Here is a 22,163-nt window from a genome sequence, read left to right as displayed (position 1 = left end):
TTCGAAGTATTCTCCTCACCGACTCACGACGTCCCGAGTCGAGGTCAGCAGCACGCCATCCCCACTGTAAACAGTGTTGACGTTGCACAGCTTCCCCCTCCTGAGACGCCGGATGGTGGACCAGAATTTCCTCGAAGCCGTCCGAAAGTCATTCTCCATGGCCTCACCGAACTCCTCCCACGCCCGGGTTTTTGCCTCAGCAACCGCCGAAGCCGCGTTCCGCTTGGCCATCCGGTACCTGTCAGCTGCCTCCGGAGTCCCGCAGGCCAAAACGGCCCGATAGGACTCCTTCTTCAGCTTGACGGCATCCCTTACCGCCGGTGTCCACCAGCGGGTTCGGGGATTGCCGCCATGACAGGCACCAACGACCTTACGGCCACAGCTCCGGTCGGCCGCCTCAACAATGGAGGCGCGGAACATGGTCCACTCAGACGCAATGTCCCCCGCCTCCCCCGGGACGTGGGAAAAGCTCTGCCGGAGGTGGGAGTTGAAGCTCTTCCTGACAGGAGATTCTGCCAGACGTTCCCAGCAGACCCTCACAGAGCGTTTGGGTCTGCCAGGTCGGACCGGCATCTTCCCCCACCATCGGAGCCAACCCACCACCAGGTGGTGATCAGTTGACAGCTCCGCCCCTCTCTTCACCCGAGTGTCCAAAACATGCGGCCGCAAATCCGATGACACGACTACAAAGTCGATCATCGAACTGCGGCCTAGGGTGTCCTGGTGCCAAGTGCACACATGGACACCCTTATGTTTGAACATGGTGTTCATTATTGAAAATCCGTGTCGAGCACAGAAGTCCAACAATAGAACACCGCTCGGGTTCAGATCAGGGGGGCCGTTCCTCCCAATCACGCCCTTCCAGGTCTCACTGTCATTGCCCACGTGAGCATTGAAGTCACCCAGTAGAACGATAGAGTCCCCAGAAGGAGCGCTCTCCAGCACTTCCTCCAGGGACCCCAAGAAGGGTGGGTACTCTGAGCTGCTGTTTGGTGCATAGACACAAACAACAGTCAGGACCCGTCCCCCCACCCGAAGGCGGAGGGAGGCTACCCTCTCGTTCACCGGGGTGAACCCCAATGTGCAGGCGCCCAGCCGGGGGGCAATAAGTATACCCACACCTGCTCGACGCCTCTCACCGTGGGCAACTCCAGAGTGGAAGAGAGTCCAGCCCCTCTCGAGAGGGCTTGTACCGGAACCCAAACTGTGTGTGGAGGCTAGTCCGACTATATCTAGTCGGAATCTTTCTGCCTCGCACACCAGCTCGGGCTCCTTTCCAGCCAGAGAGGTGACATTTCATGTCCCAAGAGCCAGCTTCTGCAGCCGGGGATCAGACCGCCAAGGTCCCTGCCTTTGGCTGCCGCCCAGCTCACATTGCACCCGACCCCTTCGGCCCCTCCCACAGGTGGTGAGCCCATGGGAAGGGGGACCCACGTTTCCATTTCGGGCTATGCCTGGCCGGGCCCCATGGGCGAAGGCCCGGCCACCAGACGCTCGCCTTCGAGCCCCGCCTCCAGGCCTGGCTCCAGAGGGAGGCCCCGGTGACCCGCGTCCGGGCGAGGGAAAACAAAGTCCATTTATGTTTTTCATCATAAGGGGCTTGGGTGAGCCGTGCTTTGTCTGACCCCTCACCTAGGACCCGTTTGCCATGGGTGACCCTACCAGGGGCATGAAGCCCCCGACAACATGGCTCCTAGGATCATAGGGGCACATAAACCCCTCCACCACGATAAGGTGACGACTCGCGGAGGGGTGACGATTATTTTCATCCCTAATGTTAAAATGTGAAGACATAGAGTTTGCCTCTTAAAAACAGACTACCATACCATATCTCACTCTCTCAGACTTGCTGCTCTGAGTCTGTCTATTTCTCTCTCCCTGCCCTCTCTCTCACTCCAATTATTGTGCCATTAAAATGGCTCAGCACCATCCCCTACAAATTTGCAAATACATTTAAACGTGTTTGCAAATACATTTGAACGTGTACTAACTCAAACCAAACAGGCAGATATCTGAAAACCCCCTCCATACACTCGCAAACACATCATGGACAGCTGCAGCACAAACACGGCAATAGGAATTGTATTACAACAGAATGGATCCTTGTAAACCTTTGCTTACTTTGTCAAAAAGTTGTTAATTGTACTTACAAGTATTTCTTGTTTTCGTAGACATCATGAAGCTTTAATACATGTGGATGTTCTATGAGTTTCAGAATGGCTATCTCCCGCTCAACCTGGACAAGAAAACAAATAAATGTTAGACAAAGAGGATGAAATCGTATGCACCACTAACTTTCAGGGAGTCACACTATGGCAGGGGTGGGCAATTAATTTTTACAAGGGGCCACATGAAAAACCTGAGTTATGTCAGAGGGCCACACCAACGATAATTTAAACCTGCTCAACTTTATTCCATTGTAATATGCACTAAATTATTTATTTTAAATAGCTGGTACTGGTAATTAGAAGACTACAATTATTATGTTTGTATTTATATTAGGCTATGTGAAATTGTGGTTAAAGGGAAATGTGCTTTCGGCAGTTTGCAAACATATTTTTTAAGGTTGTGTTAAACTTGTAATCATATTAATATCTAGTATTGGAGTGCTCGTGTGGATTGGTGGGTGGCGAAGAATGTGCAGGCAAACTGCATGAACTTGTTTTCTTCGAAGTGTTGTGGAATAGGCCCAGACAGGGAGTACCGGACGAGAACACCTCAAGGTCGGTGAGAAACAAGAACAACATCACGTCCAGGTGGTCGGGCTTCGCGGGGAAAACCCAACCGCCTGACCTCAGCAATAACACCGAGACGGGGAGGAGATGGCCATCGACCAATCATCTCACAATGTTTTGCATGCTTTAATATTCATATTGTGTTTCTTCAAAACTGGGCAACCCGGAAGAATGTGTCGTCTTTTGGTGGTCACAAAAACGCACGAGCTTTAGTGTGAGGGACCCGGAACCCAGGCCTGTATTAGTGTGCTTTGTCAGGAATAAACAATTGGTAAATTTGGTCTGATTGATCTACTGGTCTTCTCTTTGACAGAACGAACTCGCAAAATTGTTAAGTGCGCCAGTGTGTGGATTGGGACATAGCAACTCGTGTGTTAAGTGTTGTTCACAATTTGGAGTCAGATCAATAACTAAAATCCGTAACCTAACATGGTGTATAGGTCATATAAAAAAATCATTAATCGGTACAATTTATTCTTAACTTCTTTAACTTTTCCTCAAACTGTGAATTACAACACATTTATAGAAACATATCAATGTGTCCTCAACCCGCCTTGTTACGGTACGTCGGGAGAGTGACACGTTCTCAAATGCGCTCTTTTTCTCCGGGCATATCAGTGCAACAGAGTCCAATAAGCACTCCTTAATAAACTCTCCGTCAGTAAACGGCTTACTTTTTCTGGCAATTTTGCGGGAAATGACAAAACTTGTCCTGACCGCTGCATCTCTGTGGGTGTGAAGTTTGATAAAAAGTCCTTGTTGGGCTTGCAGTTTTGCTAGCAATGCATCAGCCTCTGTTGCACGCTCTTTATTAGACAGATTTCTGTATTTTTCCTCATGCTTGGACGTGTAGTGGCGACTCAAATTATATTCTTTAAACACAGCGACCTGTGTGCCACAAACCAGGCACACGGCTTTACCTTTCAGTTCTGTAAAGAAATACTTGGCAGTCCATGTCTTGTTGAAAACACAGCACTCGTCAACTTTTCTTTTCTTCGCATCAGCACACATTTTGAGGGCAGCATTACTTTGCGCTGTTCACCTACGCACAGCTCACATGCACGTACGGTACACGGAAGTGCGACGCCTTTCAAAATAAAAGCAGCACAGTTGTATTGCATGTACGACACTGATTTGTGTTTTTATTTATTAAGTTGTAATCAAATGTAATTTATGATTGCGGGCCGGACAGGGACGCACAAAGGGCCGGATATGGCCCGCGGGCCGTATTTTGCCCGGGTTTGCACTATGGAGAAACGCACGCATGCGCGCACACACACACACACGCACACACAGACAATAGTGACGGCCCGTCACTGACAGGGTGCTTTTAGAATGTTGTACACTTTTTAAGCTAATGATGAAGATTCGTTGAGAGTCCAATTCGGATTTGTCCCGCGGCGGTGTTATTTAAGGATGAAATAGCCTATGACTTCGCACGTTCACCGCTCACAAACAGGGAGCGCCAATTTTGTCTGTGTGCTCCTCGATCATACACCAGCACATTCGACGACCTGTCCCTGGAACCTGAACTGCTTTTTTTCGGTTTAGGGTTAGACACATTTTTTTTCATCAAATTAGCAGATGCGCTGGTGGGCGAGGCAGAAACGCCCAGTGAGGCGTTGCGTGTTTACCAAATTTACGTACACGCCGAACTAAATCATTGTCCATGCGTGCAAATGATGATGCTCCTTTTTTTTCTGCCAGCTGCAGACTACTTTCTGTCACCAAATTAGCGAGTGTGTCGGGGGCGAGGTTGCTTTGTGCGCTGGCACGCCCAGATGAGTGCGGCACGGCCCCAAACACACTAGACTAAACTTGCACTGGCACAAAAAAGAAACCAGACTACCAAGATTGGGTCTCATAAGATTAAATTCTTAGTTAGGTTCATCGATCTGGGGTGCTGTCTTTTGTCCATTATCAGAAAAAACAGTACATATATACAGTCATATGCAAAGGTTTGGGCACGCCTGATCATTTTCAAGATTTTCCTTTATAAATCATTGGTTGTTTGTATCAGAAATTTCAGTTAAATATATCATATAGCAGACAAAAGCAGTGATATTTGAGAAGTGAAATGAAGTTTATATGATTTACAGAAAGTGTGCAATCATTACATAAACAAATACTGTCCATGCTCGGAAACGGTCAAACCTAACTGAACCAGAGATATTTTGTCAGGATGAATGGTCAAGTCAAGTCAAGTCAAGTCAAGTCAAGTCAAGTTTCTTTGTATAGCCCTAAATCACAAGCGGTCTCAAAGGGCTTCACATAGACAAACAAATTGAAAATTATCCTCAAAGCATCCCCTGATCTTAATCTCCCAAAAGGGCAAGGAAAAACTAAAAAAAAAAAAAAAACTACCAGGGGAAAAGTGAGAAACCTTGAGAAGGGACTACAGATGGAAGGATCCCCCTTTCAGGATCACCAGGCTGCAATGGATGCAGAGAGGGCACATAAAATACGCAATATAAAAATCAATGAAAAAGTGGACGTCCAAGTCAAAGCGAAGAGCTGCCGGAGGTGCCCTCGGTTGTCCTGGCAGTGTCTTTGAGGAGGGTAATCCGCTGCAGTTCCCCCATCTTGATTTGGTCCACGAGAATCCAGATAGCCGCTTCAAATACCTTCAACCAGAATCCAGACTCTCATTGGAAGCTATAGGAAGTGTTTAGAGGCTTTTATTTCTGCAAAAGGAGGATTTTTCTGTTGGGGTTCCCAAATGTATGCACCTGCCTACTTTTGTTCAAGTAATGATTACACAATTTCTGTAAATCCTATAAACTTCATTTCACTTCTCAAATATCACTGTTTTCTGCTATATGATATATTTAACTGAAATTGCTGATCCAAACAACCAATGATCTATAAAGGAAAATCATGAAAATGATCAGGGGTGCCCAAACTTTTGCATATGTCTATATATACAGCAGGATAAAGGTCATTCATTCATTCATTCATTCATTCATTCATTCATTCATTCATTCATTCATTCATTTCCTTATTCCTTTTAGACTGTGTGACAGTTTGACCTATGTACAGATTCCTCCATCTCTGCCACAGGGCGCTCGCTCAGCCGGCAACTCCCTCAGCCACACCCCTTTCATCACCGTAATGACTGTCACCTGTTGCCTCTTGTTACCCCGTGTAATTAAACCCTGCCCATGTTTTTCTTCCTGTCGGTGTCTACTGTTGCTTCCTGTCTCCGCCAGCTGTTCTTGTATTGCTCGTCTAATTCACTTCGGTCTCGTGTGGAGGCTCACGGTCAGATCCTGTCTGAATCTGTCCCTGGTCCGAGTGGAATTCTGTTTCCTGCCTGCTGTCCGTGAGCCTCTTTCCCGCCTGTGTCTTTGTTCATCTTCCCCACTTCCCTTCAATAAAACCTGGTCCAAGCTGCATTTGGTCACCCTGCTCCACTCATTCCCTGACAGAAGACACCAACCACTTCAGCTACCAAATCGTTACCGGCTCCCGTAACTGTGGCATGGTCGCCACCAAGCCGGGCTCCAAGCGGCGCAGGACGCCACCCAGTTGAACCCCAGTGGCACAAGCTGTGCGGCCGCCACCTGACCCAGTTCCGACGGCGCGGATCCTGCGGCCGCCACCGAGCCGGACTCCAAGCGGCGCATGACGTGCGGTCGCCACCCGGCCCAGTTCCGGTGGCGCAGATCCTGCAGCCGCCACCCAGCCGGGCTCCAGTGGTGCTGCACCTGTGGCCACCATTCGACCACCGGACTACCCCTAGTCGACTAATCACTCACAATAGTTGTGATTCATTGACTAATGGGATTATATTTGAATCGCGGCGTATCACACCACCAACCAACTCGGGTGAAATGTGCCCGGATTTCTTCTAACACAGGGTAGCCATGTCACAAAACCACCCAAAATGGCAGTGGTATTAATTTAAGAAAACTTAAAAAAGCATTGTTTCTTCGTTTTCTATGCAATTTATGGATTTTCAACTACAATGTTCTCTGAAGAGTAACTAATAGAAATGTGATATAAATCTTCTGTTACGACTTCCCTTCTTCAGCAATAGCATTCATTCTAGCTCTTAACCTCATTGTGTAGAAATGGCTTACCTTCATAAGAACAGACTCGCTGAGCTTTTCTCTGTTGACTATTTTTATAGCAACCTTCTGGCATGTGACACAATGGATGCCCAGCTTGACAAGTCCTGAAACAAAAGCGTAACATTGAATTTAGATCCACAAAAAATAATATCATATTTAGGTTTGAAAAGTGTATTAAAAATGGATTATACGAAGTACGGTGTCAATGTGTCGCGGTTGACAAGCCACACTGTATCCTTGGACAGGATCGCAAATGAATCTCTGTCGCAAAACAACACATGTAGTCTGCTTCCTTTGAGAAAACTTAAAAAAAACATTGTTTCTTCATTTTCTATGCAATTTATGGATTTTCAACTACAATATTCTCTAAAGAGTAACTAATGGAAATGAGCTTGATTTAAATTTGTGGATTCTGACAACTGCTCACGGAATTTAAAAAAGAGAAAAAAAGACATATATGATGATCGAAATATATTCAAACTTCCAGATACTCTCAGTGTCCTGGTTATGGTATAATGCAATGTAACATATTACATTTTTTGAAACCACTTTACTTCTCGACAAACAATAACATTGTTTTATTGTGGATTATGCATAGTACCATAAATACTGCTGTAAGTATAATTTATTTCCATAAATGATAACAATAAACATACAATATAAGGATACAATATACATAGAAGCAATAAACATCCATCCATCCATCCATTTTCTGAACCGCTTAGTCCCCACGGGGGTCGCGGGCGTGCTGGAGCCTATCCCAGCCGTCATCGGGCAGTAGGCGGGGGACACCCTGAACTGGTTGCCAGCCAATCGCAGGGCACACAGAGACAGACAACCAATCGCACTCACACTCACACCTAGGGACAATTTGGAGTCTTCAATCGGCCTACCAAGCATGTTTTTGGAATGTGGGAGGAAACCGGAGTGCCCGGAGAAAACCCACCCGGGGAGAACATGCAAACTCCACACAGGGAGGGCCGGAGGTGGAATCGAACCCGCACCCTCCTAACTGTGAGGCGGACGTGCTACCCAGTGCCCCACCGAGCCGCCCGCAATAAACAATAAAATTGTTTTATTGTGGATGATACATAGTACCATAAATACTGCTATAATTATAATTTATTTCCATAAATTATAACAGTAAACATACAAAATAAGGATACAATATACATATAATATAAAAAATATAATATATACGTATGTATTATATATAATATAATATACAGAAAAGAGGACTGTATATCTTTTCTTATGGACCAGCTAGTATTTTGATGCACGTTACCCGACATCCAGTATGTTCTCAAAAGATAGTCTGTCTGTAAACCACAGTGCCAGTATCAACTACTGCATATTAACCTTATATCAAGAAAAGTAATTAAAAAGAGAAAAAAAACCCTCCAAATTAGCGAGAGACAAAAAAGGCCATCAACAACAAAATTAAATTCCTGTTTAAGACAGATGCTACTATAATCCTCAATGGATGACAGCCATCGACGTTACTTTTAAAGGGTTACTTATTTAGCAAATGTCTATAATTAATTTGATAACTTCATTTTTTCATGCCTTCATGCCATACCTTTAAAAATGCTTTTTTACATTTGCTGTCGACTGAGAATGACACCATATCTGCTAAGGGACAAAGCACGACTCAGCTAAAGAATATCACATGAGTTATGCTTGGTCATTACCTGAGCCCTGAGCACATGTGATGTCATTTTCGGTCGACAGCAAGTGGCAATAGTTTTTAAAGGTATTGATTGTACATGAAAAATAATGAAGTTATCATATTATAGGCAAAATATTTACCACACCTTTTTAATGCTCAAAATAGCTAAATAAGTAAAGTGTATCTATAATGCAAATGAATAAAGACGGAAACAGAAAAGATCCTTGAGGAACACCCATCATGACCAGGAAATGTGCAAAACTGTAATTGTAGATCGAGATTCTATCGTCCAAGAGCAACGATACAATAATTGTTGGCAAATGTTTGAGTGCTGGGCGGCTCGGTGGCGCACTGGGTAGCACGTCCGCCTCACAGTTAGGAGGGTGCGGGTTCGATTCCACCTCCGGCCCTCCCTGTGCGGAGTTTGCATGTTCTCCCTGAGCCCGCGTGGGTTTTCTCCGGGCACTCCGGTTTCCTTCCACATCCCAAAAACATGCTTGGTAGGCCGATTGATCACTCCAAATTGTCCCTAGGTGTGAGTGCGAGTGCGAATGGTTGCTTGTCTCTGTGTGCCCTGCGATTGGCTGGCAACCGGTTCAGGGTGTCCCCCGCCTACTGCGCGATGACGGCTGGGATAGGCTCCAGCACGCCCGCGACCCCCGTGGGGACTAAGCGGTTCAGAAAATGGATGGATGGATGGATGTTTGAGTGCTGAGTCAAAGTAAATGGTCGCCAATGCCAAGGAAACCGAAATGAATTTTGCACATGATCATGCTGGATGCAGTACCACTAGCTTGACTAATTTGTGTCATCCACCATTTCCTACTCACTGGGTTTATCTGAGGACATTTTTGTAAAATGTCAAGATGGCTTCATCTATTATTTATCTCTTCAAATAACAACAATCCATGTCCACCAAAGCCTTGTCAATCAAACAATGTCAGTCTGCACGAAGCAGAATACTAAATGCCAGTGCACCTATGCACCTCTTCGTTACCACACACTGCTCATCGGATTTCATACACGATAACTGCTTCAATATCTGAAAGTTGATTTCCCAACAGGATCTCATAGGAAAACAGCGATGGGAGTGTTTGAGCCAAAGGACAGCCTTGGGGCTCTTTCATGTCTTCACTTAGAAGTGAAATGACAACCTGAGCAACATTCCCTTGGTGACATTATCTTGTCAAAGCAGCACATGGATCCTTGCAACTGGTTGGCATAAGATAGGGTTAGAACAGACCCGGGCAAAATACGGCCCGCGGGCCATATCCGGCCTCTGTCCGGCCCGCAATCATAAATTACATTTGATTACAACTTAATAAATAAAATAAAAATCAGTGTCGTACATGCAATACAACTGTGCTGCTTTTATTTTGAAAGGCGTCGCACTTCCGTGTAGCGTGCGTGCATGTGAGCTGTGCGTGTAAGTGAACAGCGCGAAGTAATGCTGCCCTCAAAATGTGTGCTGACGCGAAGAAAAGAAAATTTGACAAGGAGCCGTGTGCCTTGTTTTTGGCACACAGTTCGCTGTGTTTAAAGAATATAATTTGAGTCGCCACTACACGACCAAGCATCAGGAAAAATACAGAAATCTGTCTAATAAAGAGCGCGCAACAGAGGCTGATGCATTGCTAGCAAAACTGCCAGCCCAACAAGGAATTTTTACCAAACTTCACACCCACAGAGATGCAGCGGTCAGGACAAGTTTTGTCATTTCCCGCAAAATTGCCAAAAAAAAGTAAGCCGTTTACTGACGGAGAGTTTATTAAGGAGTGCTTATTGGACTCTGTTGCACTGATATGCCCGGAGAAAAAGAGCGCATTTGAGAATGTGTTACTCTCCCGACGTACCGTAACAAGGCGGGTTGAGGACACATTGATATGTTTCTATAAATGTGTTGTAATTCTCAGTTTGAGGAAAAGTTAAAGAAGTTAAGAATAAATTGTACTGATTAATGATTTTTTTTTATTTGACCTATACACCACAATTTCACATAGCCTAATATAAATATAAACAGAATAATTGTAGTCTTCTAATTACCAGTACCAGCTATTTAAAATAAATAATTTAGTGCATATTAAATGGAATAAAGTTGAGCAGGTTTAAATTATCGTTGGTGTGGCCCTCTGACATAACTCAGGTTTTTCATGTGGCCCCTTGTAAAAATTAATTGCCCACCCCTGGGTTAGAAAGATGTTAGAAGGTGTAAGGATGGGATGCAACTGATTAGACAGACATGGAAAGATGGATGAATGGACTTAACCTGGACACACACATAGAGAATGTGTGAGTGTGAGAGAGAGAGAGAGAGAGAGAGAGAGAGAGAGAGAGAGAGAGAGAGAGAGAGAGAGAGAGAGAGAGAGAGAGAGAGATTTTTGTAATGTAAGAGGTGTCTTGGTTTAATATCTAATGTGTGCCTTTGTGCCTTCTCATTTTCGTTACATACACTTACAATTTGCCTTTCAGATGTGGTACTTAAAGATTTAAAATCAACCATTGTCTCAGGTTTATAAGTCATGTTGTATGTGACTGACATACATTTATTTGCATGAGCTCATCTCAGTCCATGGAAAGAGAACTGCCCAACAATATTAGCCTTTGCATATGCAATCCTAGGTGAGCCAGGTAAATTGATCAGTTTCCGCATCTGTTTATGAGAGAATCAGTTTTCTGTTTTTCTACATGTAAAAATGCTACAATTAGCCTTGTCTGCCTTAAATGCAATTGTTAATATTTGTTTAACAATAACGTACTTTAGAATTACGCTTGCACTATAGTAATGCCTGTAAATTCTCTATTTTCATTAATCCAGTTCATCTAATTCTGTGTCCATTGAATCGATTGCAACTGGACTGCTGTGGTTGTTTTAGAAGACTCTTGTTCATGTAACAAGGTGCAGGAAATGGGGTCAAAATACAAAAAGTCCTGCCTAGCTACAAAAACAGATATGCTCAAACCTCATTGAATAAAGTACATAAGCAGACAAGTATATTCACATATTAAATAAATAAAAGAAACATTTTAAGCATATACTTATACCTACACACCAAATCAATAAAGAAGACATAACTAGACATTTTTGATAAGTGGTGATGAGAAAGGGTTTTATAACTTTATGAACTGATATATTTCTGAGCACTTTGAAATAACAAATGACTTTTTGAAATATTGCCTAAATAGCTTAATGACCCTTAAGGAACTGTGTAATGCATGCCTGATGTTTTTTCTCTGAATCATGGACACGGCCAGAGTCGTCTTGACCGTTTAGTACTTGATTGTATCTTATGTTTTGACTAATGCTAGATGCCAGTTTTTGATTACTACTGAACGCTCTGCACAGAGGGAAATAGTTTGCCTAACAAAGAAAAGATACGGTTGGAAGCATGATTAAACTAAGAATAAGCAAAGACATGATGTATCAAAAGAACAGCAATAGATTGTCACAGCCAAAAGATAACATAATTCCGTACAAAATGACAAAATTAAAAGAATCCAGCAGTACGACAGTGTATGTCCAAGATTGGAGAAGAATGTTCACAGGAAGGTCACGTGGAGATAAAACCAGCAGGTGCCAGAAGGAGCCACCCAAAGACTCGGCCAAAGATGATCGCCAAGGCCGAAAGACGGGAGGGAAGACAACAGCCCCCACCCGAGAACTCGGCCAAAGATGATCGCCAAGGCCGAAAGACGGGATGGAAGACAACAGCCCCCCTCCACACACACACACCAACAGCCCCCCACCTCCACACCGAATCGCCCATAATCAGCACCACTCCCATCTCCCATGCAAGCAGACTCTCCTTCGAACTTGCCCCACCCCGAAGACTCATCGCCCATCAATCCCGGCCCACAATGTGCTACTGAATATAAAACTGATCTAACAACCTTGGACTTTGCTTTTTCTGAATGGAGACTTTCCGCTCTTGAAGGGCCCAGCGCTGTATTGTACTTTCCTGAAAACAGAGCTTTTTGAACAAGAATTGTGCTTGAACTCAACCAATCTGTCTAAGTCTAATTTCTGCTTCAGTGTCTTTGCATTTTCCTAAATCTGAAGAAATCAAACGAGCACGCAGTGAGTAAATTGGATAACAGGTGATTGGCAAAGGCTTCTGCCGTGAGGCGCAGATAACACGCTCCCTAAATTGTGGACAGAATCCAACAAAGGCTTTGTAAACATGTGCACTGGACATATGATGGTAAGGATACATAACTGGTCAGATTCTCAGCGACTCATTTTGTAGGAAATGTAAAATTTGCAAACACACGCCTTTTTGCTGCAATTAATAGTGAAAGGTCAATCGTTGCTTTTGTAAGCCTTAGCAGTTACACATTTGCATCATCACACTTAAGGTTTGCCAGGTCAAATCAATCAATTACAGTTATCAGTAGTGGCATGAGACAAGAACCAATGACTGACCACAAAAAAGGCACAGACATGTTCAACCTATTACCATTCACCCTTACTATAATTTGCAATTTCTGTAAAAATTGCGTGTGAAGGCAAAGAAGCTGAATAAAAATGTTGGGGAATGCTAGAGAATGACGTCAAATGATACTAAATGACAGGAAGTGTAATACAATGACTGGGAATGAGCTGAAAATATTGAGAAAAACGGTAAGCGAGAAATATATGCGAGAAAAACAGTAAGTGAGACAAATGGTAGGCGAGAAAAACGGTAGGCGAGAGAAATGGTAGGCGAGAAAAACGGTAAGCGCAAAAAAACGAGAAAACAATAAGGGACAAAAACGGTAAGGGGAAAAAAGAAAATGAACATTTTACAGTTGACACGGGTTGAATCTATCAAGAAATGTAGAAATTGGAAGGGAATTTTTTTTGTAAAATTTGGCGTAAATTTTAAATTTTGAGTAATTGGGAAGTTTTGGAATAAGTAGGCATACAATGAACAGTTTAAAATTGGAACAGTTTGAATCGGTTGAAAATGTAGAAGTTGTGGGGGAGGGAATTTTACTAAATTTTGCGCAAATTTTCTGACAATGTGAACTTTTTTAAATGTGTTAATCTTGGGAGTGTTGCCAATTCTCTCCAATGTGATTTGAATGAGCTGAATTATGTGAATTTCAAACTGGAACAATGTAAATGTGAAATTTTGCTGGAAATTTCTGAATTTTGCGAAAACTTTTAAAGGATATTTTGGAATCTCAGGTGAAGGGAAGAGGCACAGCTATCAACTGATCACCACCTGGTGGTGTGTTGGCTCCAATGGTTGAGGGAAGATGCTGGTTTGACTGAGCAGACCCAAACGTATTGTGGGAACATAGGGAGGAACACCCTGTCAAAAAATGTTTCAACTCCCACCTCTGGATGAATTTGTCTCACATCCTGGGAGAAGTGGGGAATATCGAGTCAGACCAATTGAAGTTGTGGCCGAAAGGTGATTGGTGCTGGTCATAATCCCTGAACCCCAAGGGACAATGTCAAGCTGAAGAGTCCTATTGGGTCTTTTTGGCCTGTGGGATTCCGGAGGCTGCAGACGGGTATCGCCTGGACAAGCAGAGTGCATTTTTGGCGGTCGCCTATGCAAAATTTTGCGTGTGGGAATAGTTTGGAAAGGACATAGAAAACAACTTCCAGATGGCTTCAAAGAAATGCTGGACCACCATCCAGCATCTCAGGAGGAGAAATCAGTGCCATTCACACTGAGTCTAATGGAGCACTGCTGATCTCGACTCCAGACATAGTGCGATGATGGAAATAATACTTTTTAAGACTTCCTCAATTCCACTGACATGCTTTCCTTGGTGGAAGCAGAGTCTGGGGACTTTGAGGTGGGCTCTCTTATCTCTGGAGTTGAAGTCATTGAGGGTGAAAAAGCTCCTCGGTTGTAAAGCCCCAGGGGTAGATGAGATCCTTCCGGAGTTCCTAAAGGCTTTGGGTGTTGTGGGGCAGATCTGGTTGACAACATTGCAAGAATATCGCTGGAACATCAGGCATAGTACCTCTTTGTAAAAAGGGGGACCAGAAGGTGTGTTCCAATTATAGAGGAATTATATACTCCACAGCTTTCCCGATAAGGTGTATTCAGGTCTTCTGTAGAGGTTTGTTGGAAGATCGAATCCCAGATTCAGTTGAAGCACTGTGCTTTACGTTCTGGTCGTCTAACAGGGGAGCAGCTCTACACCCTCAGCAGGGTTCTTGATGGTGCATGGGAGTTTGCCAAACCAGTCTACATGTGTTTTGTGGACTGATTAAGCATCCACTCTGTCCTGCCTTCAATTTGAATGGTGTCTCATTTGAAGCTTTCATTTCCCATTTGCTAATCAGCAGGTCACAGAAGCTTGGTATATTGGTGTTTATGTGCTGAGAACATGACTTAATTCTTAAATAAACTAGAAGGTCTAGAAGTATGGACATGTTGTGATGTAGAGGCATTACAAGACAGCAAAGGTGAAGGGACCAACTATCTATTTCTGCAAGACAACTTGAATTAATTTGAGAATTTTCTATAAACTACACCCCCTTCACACACGCACGCACACACGCACACACACACACACATACACACACCCACACACAAATTTCAGTTTTAGCAGCATTTAATATGTACCGTATCTTCCGGACTATTATAATCAGGAGCGACTTATATGTGAAATTATTAACACATTATTACTTGGTCATTAACACACTATTTACTTACTAGTATAGTTGATCACTTCACATGTTATTTTTACTTTAAACAGCATTAGGGCGCACTAGGCCTGTGGAATAAGTGGAACTGTAACTGACAATGAGTCGAACCTCAGCACCGCATGTACTTCCGGAGTCAGCAGCGGCGTTGTTTATAAGTGATACGGAGGGCGAAGATTTCAATGGATTTAATGATTTGGAGTGACACGGATGGTTCGATAAAATGGTTGTTTATGTTATAGTTATTTGATATATAATTTATATGTAATTATATAGGTCTGTGGAATAATTGGAACCACAACCGACGATGAGTCCGACATCAGCGCCGCATGTACTTCCGGAGTCAGCAGCGGCGTTTGACACAGAGGACGAAGATTTCGATGAATGTAATGATTTGGAGTGACACGGATGGTTTGATAAACTTGTTATTTATGTTATAGTTATTTGAATAACTGTTAATATGTTACGTCAGGCACGTTCTCAGTTCCTCGTTTGTGTTTATGTAACATTAGCAAACCGTATCATTTAGCTTGTTCTTGCCTATTGATGTTTGTTCTTGGTGTTGTATTTTGTCAAATAAAGTTCCCCCAAAAAATGCGACTCATATTCCGGTGCGACTTATATGTGTTTATTTTCTTTATTATGCATTTTATGGCTGGTGCGACTTGGACTATAATACTCCGGAGCGAATTATAGTTAAACAAATACGGTAATTTTGACTGGTGTGCAAAGTCAGCTAACATCCATCCATCCATCCATCCATCCATCCATCCATCCATCCATCCATCCATCCATCCATCCATCCATCCATCCTTTTTCTGTACTGCTTGTCCCCACGGGGGCAGCGGGTGTGCTGGAACTTATCCTAGCAGTCAACGGGTAGTAGACAGGGGACACCCTGAACCGGTTGCCAGCCAATCGCAGGGCACACAAAGACGAACAACCATCTGCACTCGCATTCACACCTACAGGCAATTTGGAGTGCTCAATCGGCATACCAAACATTTTTGGGATGTGGGAGGAAACCTGTCAGGCAGGGGACAAGGCGAAGGACTCGGATGCAGAGTCGTATCTATCTGGGATTTATTCCAGCAAGCACTCAGAGCAAAAGTACAAAACAAAGCGCCTCTTGCGAGGGAAAACACGGGGCAAAAAGTACAAACAAAAGGCGTCGCACTGTGGCGAGTCAAAAGGCTAAAAGTACAAATCAAAACGCCTCTTTCGAGGGAAAACGTGTAGCAAAAAGTACCAACAAAAGGAGTCGCACTGGAACGAGACAAAAAGGCGCTGGAGACCCAGGCACAACCAAAAGCGTCGCTCGGCGGCGAGACAAAAAGGAGAGTTCTTTCAGAGAGTTCGGACATCAAGGAATCGCTGGTGGTCGGGACGAGGCTAGACACACTGGCACAAGACAAGGGGAAGACACGGACTAAATACACACAAACGGGCGGGGACACAGGTGATGACAATTAGTATCGATTACGCGGGTGCACACAATCGGGATCAGGGAAGACAAGACAACCAACACCGAGGAAGGAAACACGAACTGAAACGGAAGGAATGACAAAATAAAACCGGAAGTAAAGTTACGACAATTGACGAGACAAAAAACTGAAAAAATAAACGCGACCGCATGACAGAACCCCCCCCCTAGGGCCGGATCCCAGACGGCCCAGGAGCCCCAGGGTGAGCCGCATAGAAGTCCTCAAAAAGTCCCGGGTCCAAAATATAACTAGGCGGCACCCATTGCCGCTCCTCCGGTCCATAACCCTCCCAGTCCACCAGGTACTGCCAGCCCCGGCCTCTTCTGCGCACATCCAACAGTTCTTTGACGGTGTAGGCCGTCCCACCGTCCACAGTCCGCGGAGGCGGAGGGGGCGCCGGATCCGGCACCAACGGGCTGTCCACCACCGGCTTGACCTTCCCAACGTGAAAGGTGGGGTGGACTGCAAGGGACCTGGGCAAGCGTAGACGCACCGCGGCCGGGTGCACGACCTTGGCGATGGGGAACGGACCCACGAAGCGAGGCGCCAGTTTCCTGGAGTCCCCCCGGTGGGGAAGATCCTTGGTGGATAGCCAGACACGTTGACCTCTCTGGTACACGGGCGCCGGACGTCTCCTCCGGTCAGCCATCCGCTTTACCCGGTCCCCCTGTCGGACCAGCGTGGCCCGAGCCGCCGACCAGACGCGATGACAGCGGCGCACCAAGGCGTGGGCCGAAGACACCGTCACCTCCGGCTCACTGTCAGGGAAGACAGGGGGCTGGTAGCCAAACACACACTTGAAGGGGGACATACCTGTAGCCGTGGTGGGCAGGGAGTTGTGGGCATACTCCACCCAGGAGAGGTTCTTGCTCCACGAGGATGGGTTCTGGGAGACCAGGCAGCGGAGACTTGTCTCCAACTGTTGATTAATACGTTCTGTCTGTCCGTTTGCCTCCGGGTGATAGCCTGACGTGAGGCTCACGGTTGCCCCTATGAGCTTGCAAAACTCCCGCCAAAACCTGGATACGAATTGGGGCCCTCTATCGGAAACTATGTCTTTCGGGAACCCATGAACCCGGAATATGTGGTCCATCATCACGGTGGCCGTTCGTTTAGCGGACGGGAGCTTGGGCAAGGCGATAAAATGAGCCATCTTTGAAAATCTATCCACCACTGTGAGTATGGTGGTTCGCCCATGCGAGGTCGGAAGCCCGGTGACGAAGTCCATAGATATCTCCGCCCACGGGCGCGAAGGAATGGGTAGGGGATGCAGCAACCCCATGCGGGCGCCGTGGGCGTTCTTATTCCGGGCGCAGACGGGACAGGCGGCAACGTATTCCTTGACGTCTGCCCTCATGGAGGGCCACCAGAATCGCTGCTGGATTACGAACAGCGTTCGGCGCATGCCCGGATGGCAGGAGAGTCTGGAGGTGTGAGCCCAATGGATGACTTGGGATCGTAATTGAGCAGGGACAAATAGTCGGTTCTCAGGGCAACCACTAGGGGGTGGTTCGTTACCATTGGCCTGCTGTACCCGGCCTTCGATAGGCCAGGTCACGGCTCTAACCAGGCAATGAGAAGGCAGGATAGTCTCAGGCTTCTTAATTTCTGGGTCCGAGTTGAAAACACGGGAGAGGGCGTCAGGCTTGGTGTTCTTGGTTCCCGGTCTGTAGGACAAAGTGAAGTTAAAACGATTGAAAAAAAGTGACCAGCGGGCTTGGCGTGAATTCAGTCTCTTAGCTGACTTAATGTATTCTAAATTTTTATGGTCTGTCCAGACCAAAAAAGGCTGCTGTGCTCCCTCTAACCAATGTCTCCATTCTTCTAATGCCAGCTTGACTGCCAACAGTTCGCGATCCCCCACGTCGTAATTCTGTTCGGCGGGCGTCAGCCGTCGAGACAGGAACGCGCACGGATGGAGCTTGTTGTCGCTCTTGGCCCTCTGCGAAAGGATGGCACCTACTCCTTGATTGGAGGCGTCCACCTCCACCACAAACTGCCGCGACGGATCAGGGAGCGTGAGGATGGGAGCGGTGCTGAAACGGTTCTTTAGCTCCTGGAAGGCCGCCTCCGCCTCTGCTGACCAGCGGAAGGGGACTTTAGGAGACGTAAGCGCGTGCAAGGGAGCCGCTGTGGCACTGAAGCCCTTAATGAATCGCCGATAAAAATTGGCAAAGCCCAGGAATTGTTGCACCTTCTTGCGTGAGTCAGGGGTAGGCCATTCCGTTACCGCGCTTACTTTTGCCGGGTCCATCTCTACTTTGCCCGGGGCTACGATGAAGCCGAGAAAAGAAACGGTGCTCTTGTGAAATTCACTTTTCTCGGCCTTTACGTATAGTTGGTGTTCCAGGAGTCGTTGCAACACCGTCTCGACGTGAACCCTATGGGTCTTCAGATCTGGGGAGTAAATCAAAATATCGTCCAAATATACGTACACAAACCGGTCCAAACAGTCTCTCAAAACATCGTTTATCATGGCCTGAAACACAGCGGGAGCATTGGTGAGGCCAAATGGCATGACGCGGTATTCAAAATGTCCTCGATGCGTGTTGAACCCTGTCTTCCATTCGTCCCCTTCCCGGATGCGCACCAGATGGTAGGCGTTGCGCAGATCTAACTTGGTGAACACCCGGGCTTGCTGTAATTGGTCGAACACGGTCGACATCAGTGGGAGCGGATACCGATTCTTGATGGTGATCTGATTGAGGGGACTATAATCAATGCAGGGACGTAGGGTGCCGTCCTTCTTGCCCACGAAAAAGAACCCCGCCCCCGCAGGCGACGACGACGGTCGAATCAGCCCTGCTTGCAAGGAGGAGTCTATATATTCATTCAAGGCTTGCTTCTCAGGTCCCGAGAGAGAATACAGCCTCCCCTTGGGTATCGTTGATCCCGGCAGCAGGTCAATTGCGCAATCATACGGACGGTGGGGAGGCAGAGAGGTAGCCTTGGCCTTGCTGAATACCTCGGCCCATTGGTGGTAACACGCAGGGACCCCGGTTAAGTCTGGGGTTGGCGCGTCTGGAGCGGAAGGCACAGGGCGCGGGTTAGACTTGATACAGGAATCATGACAGTCGGACCCCCATCCCGTTATTTCCCCTGATCCCCAGTCTATAGCGGGGTTGTGGCGTTGAAGCCATGGATACCCGAGAACGAGAGGGTTCATTGGTGAGGTCACGACATGTAGACGTATGTTCTCCTGGTGGAGGCCAATTGACAACGAGACTGGTTCGGTTATGTGAGTTATCTCAAAGAGTGCCTGTCCATTGAGTGCCTTAGCTTTCACGGGAGTGTTCAGTAGCTCAGTCTTTACCCCGCACCGGCGAGCAAACGCCCAGTCTATCAAGCTTTCGTCTGCTCCTGAGTCTATTAATACTTCGAGTTCTATCTCTCTTCCCGACTGGGTGATCCTGCCCTTGGGAAGCACTCGCCCCGGGGACAGAGCCGCCGAGAAGGCGCTTACCTTCAGGGTCCTCCTCACTGGACAGGAGAGAAGGAGGTGTCCGAGCTCGCCGCAGTAGTAGCATCTTCCCTCTCGGCGCCGCCGTAACTTCTCCTCCTCTGTTAACCTGGCTCTGCCCAACTGCATCGGTTCTGGCTCCTGGCGCTGCCGATCCCCGTACGGCCTGGAGTGGTGAGCGTCAGGGCCGGCTACTGGAACGAAGGCGGGAGCGTTGCCGCGTCGGTGCTTTCTCCACTCTTGCAGCCGGTTGTCAGTGCGGATAGCCAGAGCGATGAGGGCGTCGAGGTCGGTGGGAAGATCTAAGGGGATTAGCTGATCTTGGATGGGTCCTGACAGGCCCCGGAGGAAGATGTCATATAGTGCCGCCGCATTCCACCCGCTCGCCGCGGCCAGCGTGCGGAACCGGATGGCGTAGTCTCCGACGGTGTCTTGTCCCTGGTCTATCTGACAGAGTTGGCGAGCCTTGTCTCGGTCAGCGGAAATGGGATCGAACACCGTTCGCAGGGCCTGGATGAAAGCGGGGAGAGAGTGACAGGAGATGGAATCCCTGGCCCATTCCGCGGTGGCCCATGTGCGGGCCCTTCCCGTCAGGTAGGATACCATGTAGGCCACCTTGGAGCGCTCGGTGGGGAATTCTGCTGGGGAACTCTCAAAGTTCATCTCGCATTCTGTAATAAAAGCCCGGCTAAGGCCGGGTTCTCCGGAGTAGCGCTCTGGAGGAGCCAGTCTGGCACTGCCAGTCATGGGGCCTCTTGCAAGGGAAGGAACGGGGGAAGCGACGGGTGTACTGGAGGTCGCTGCTGGTCCCGCGTTCAAGAGCGAGAGCACTTCCTGCATTTGCTGACCCAGCTTTGCTACTTGGGTGGCGACCGCTCCTCTGAAATTTTCTTGATTCCTAGCGAGTCCTCGGATCTCTTCTCCCAAGTCGCCCACCTCCCTCTGGTGCTGGGCGAGCAGTGAGGCATGGGAGCGCACTGTGGCGCACAGGTGCTCCGACTCTGCCGAGTCCATGTCTGGCCAGTGTGTACTGTCAGGCAGGGGACAAGGCGAAGGACTCGGATGCAGAGTCGTATCTATCTGGGATTTATTCCAGCAAGCACTCAGAGCAAAAGTACAAAACAAAGCGCCTCTTGCGAGGGAAAACACGGGGCAAAAAGTACAAACAAAAGGCGTCGCACTGTGGCGAGTCAAAAGGCTAAAAGTACAAATCAAAACGCCTCTTTCGAGGGAAAACGTGTAGCAAAAAGTACCAACAAAAGGAGTCGCACTGGAACGAGACAAAAAGGCGCTGGAGACCCAGGCACAACCAAAAGCGTCGCTCGGCGGCGAGACAAAAAGGAGAGTTCTTTCAGAGAGTTCGGACATCAAGGAATCGCTGGTGGTCGGGACGAGGCTAGACACACTGGCACAAGACAAGGGGAAGACACGGACTAAATACACACAAACGGGCGGGGACACAGGTGATGACAATTAGTATCGATTACGCGGGTGCACACAATCGGGATCAGGGAAGACAAGACAACCAACACCGAGGAAGGAAACACGAACTGAAACGGAAGGAATGACAAAATAAAACCGGAAGTAAAGTTACGACAATTGACGAGACAAAAAACTGAAAAAATAAACGCGACCGCATGACAAAACCGGAGTTCCCGCAGAAAATCCACGCAGTTACGGAGATAACAAGCAAACTCTACACAGGTTAAATTAATATAATTATGAATTAAAAATAATTAACTGTGAAATGTAACCATCAATTATGGTGGTTTTAGAGTGACAGAGATTATAACAATACATGTTACTACTTTACTTAATTATTTATGTTGTGTATTTTATTAAAATGTGAGTTTCAAAACAATCCTTTATTCCCCTTTGTGCATCTAAAACAAGCCTTGACATCTCTCGAGCATGTGTCAGAAGGATGACAGAAATGTGGGCTCATCACTTAAACAAGATTAGATAATATTTTACATAACTCAGGATTGAGAGCAGCAATACAATAATTAATTCACTGAAGAGGGACAGAACAAAAGACAAATCTGGGTAGAATTAGGAAAGAATAAAAATTAAGGAGAGCTGTAGGGAGCCAC

At 46.6% G+C, this 22,163-nt stretch overlaps 1 protein-coding gene across 4 annotated transcripts in view; it reads right to left on the bottom strand.

Moving 5' to 3' along the window:
• The window catches only part of LOC125967454 (serine/threonine-protein kinase BRSK2), a 184,453-nt gene that overhangs the window by 96,902 nt on the left and 65,388 nt on the right, over positions 1 to 22,163 (bottom strand). For all 4 annotated transcript variants that reach the window (XM_049718584.1, XM_049718587.2, XM_049718589.2 and 1 more), the window contains exons 2-3: positions 6,818 to 6,912; positions 2,151 to 2,236 (exon numbers count right to left, since the gene is read on the bottom strand). In XM_049718584.1, the coding sequence (XP_049574541.1) occupies positions 2,151 to 2,236; positions 6,818 to 6,912 (181 nt within the window). The remainder of the gene's footprint in view (positions 1 to 2,150; positions 2,237 to 6,817; positions 6,913 to 22,163) is intronic.

This window comes from Syngnathus scovelli, chromosome 4, assembly GCF_024217435.2.
Source record: "Syngnathus scovelli strain Florida chromosome 4, RoL_Ssco_1.2, whole genome shotgun sequence".
In the NCBI taxonomy this organism is placed as follows: Eukaryota; Metazoa; Chordata; class Actinopteri; order Syngnathiformes; family Syngnathidae; genus Syngnathus; species Syngnathus scovelli.
Note: the sequence above shows the minus strand (reverse complement) of the source record. Positions and strands in the feature narration are given on the sequence as shown.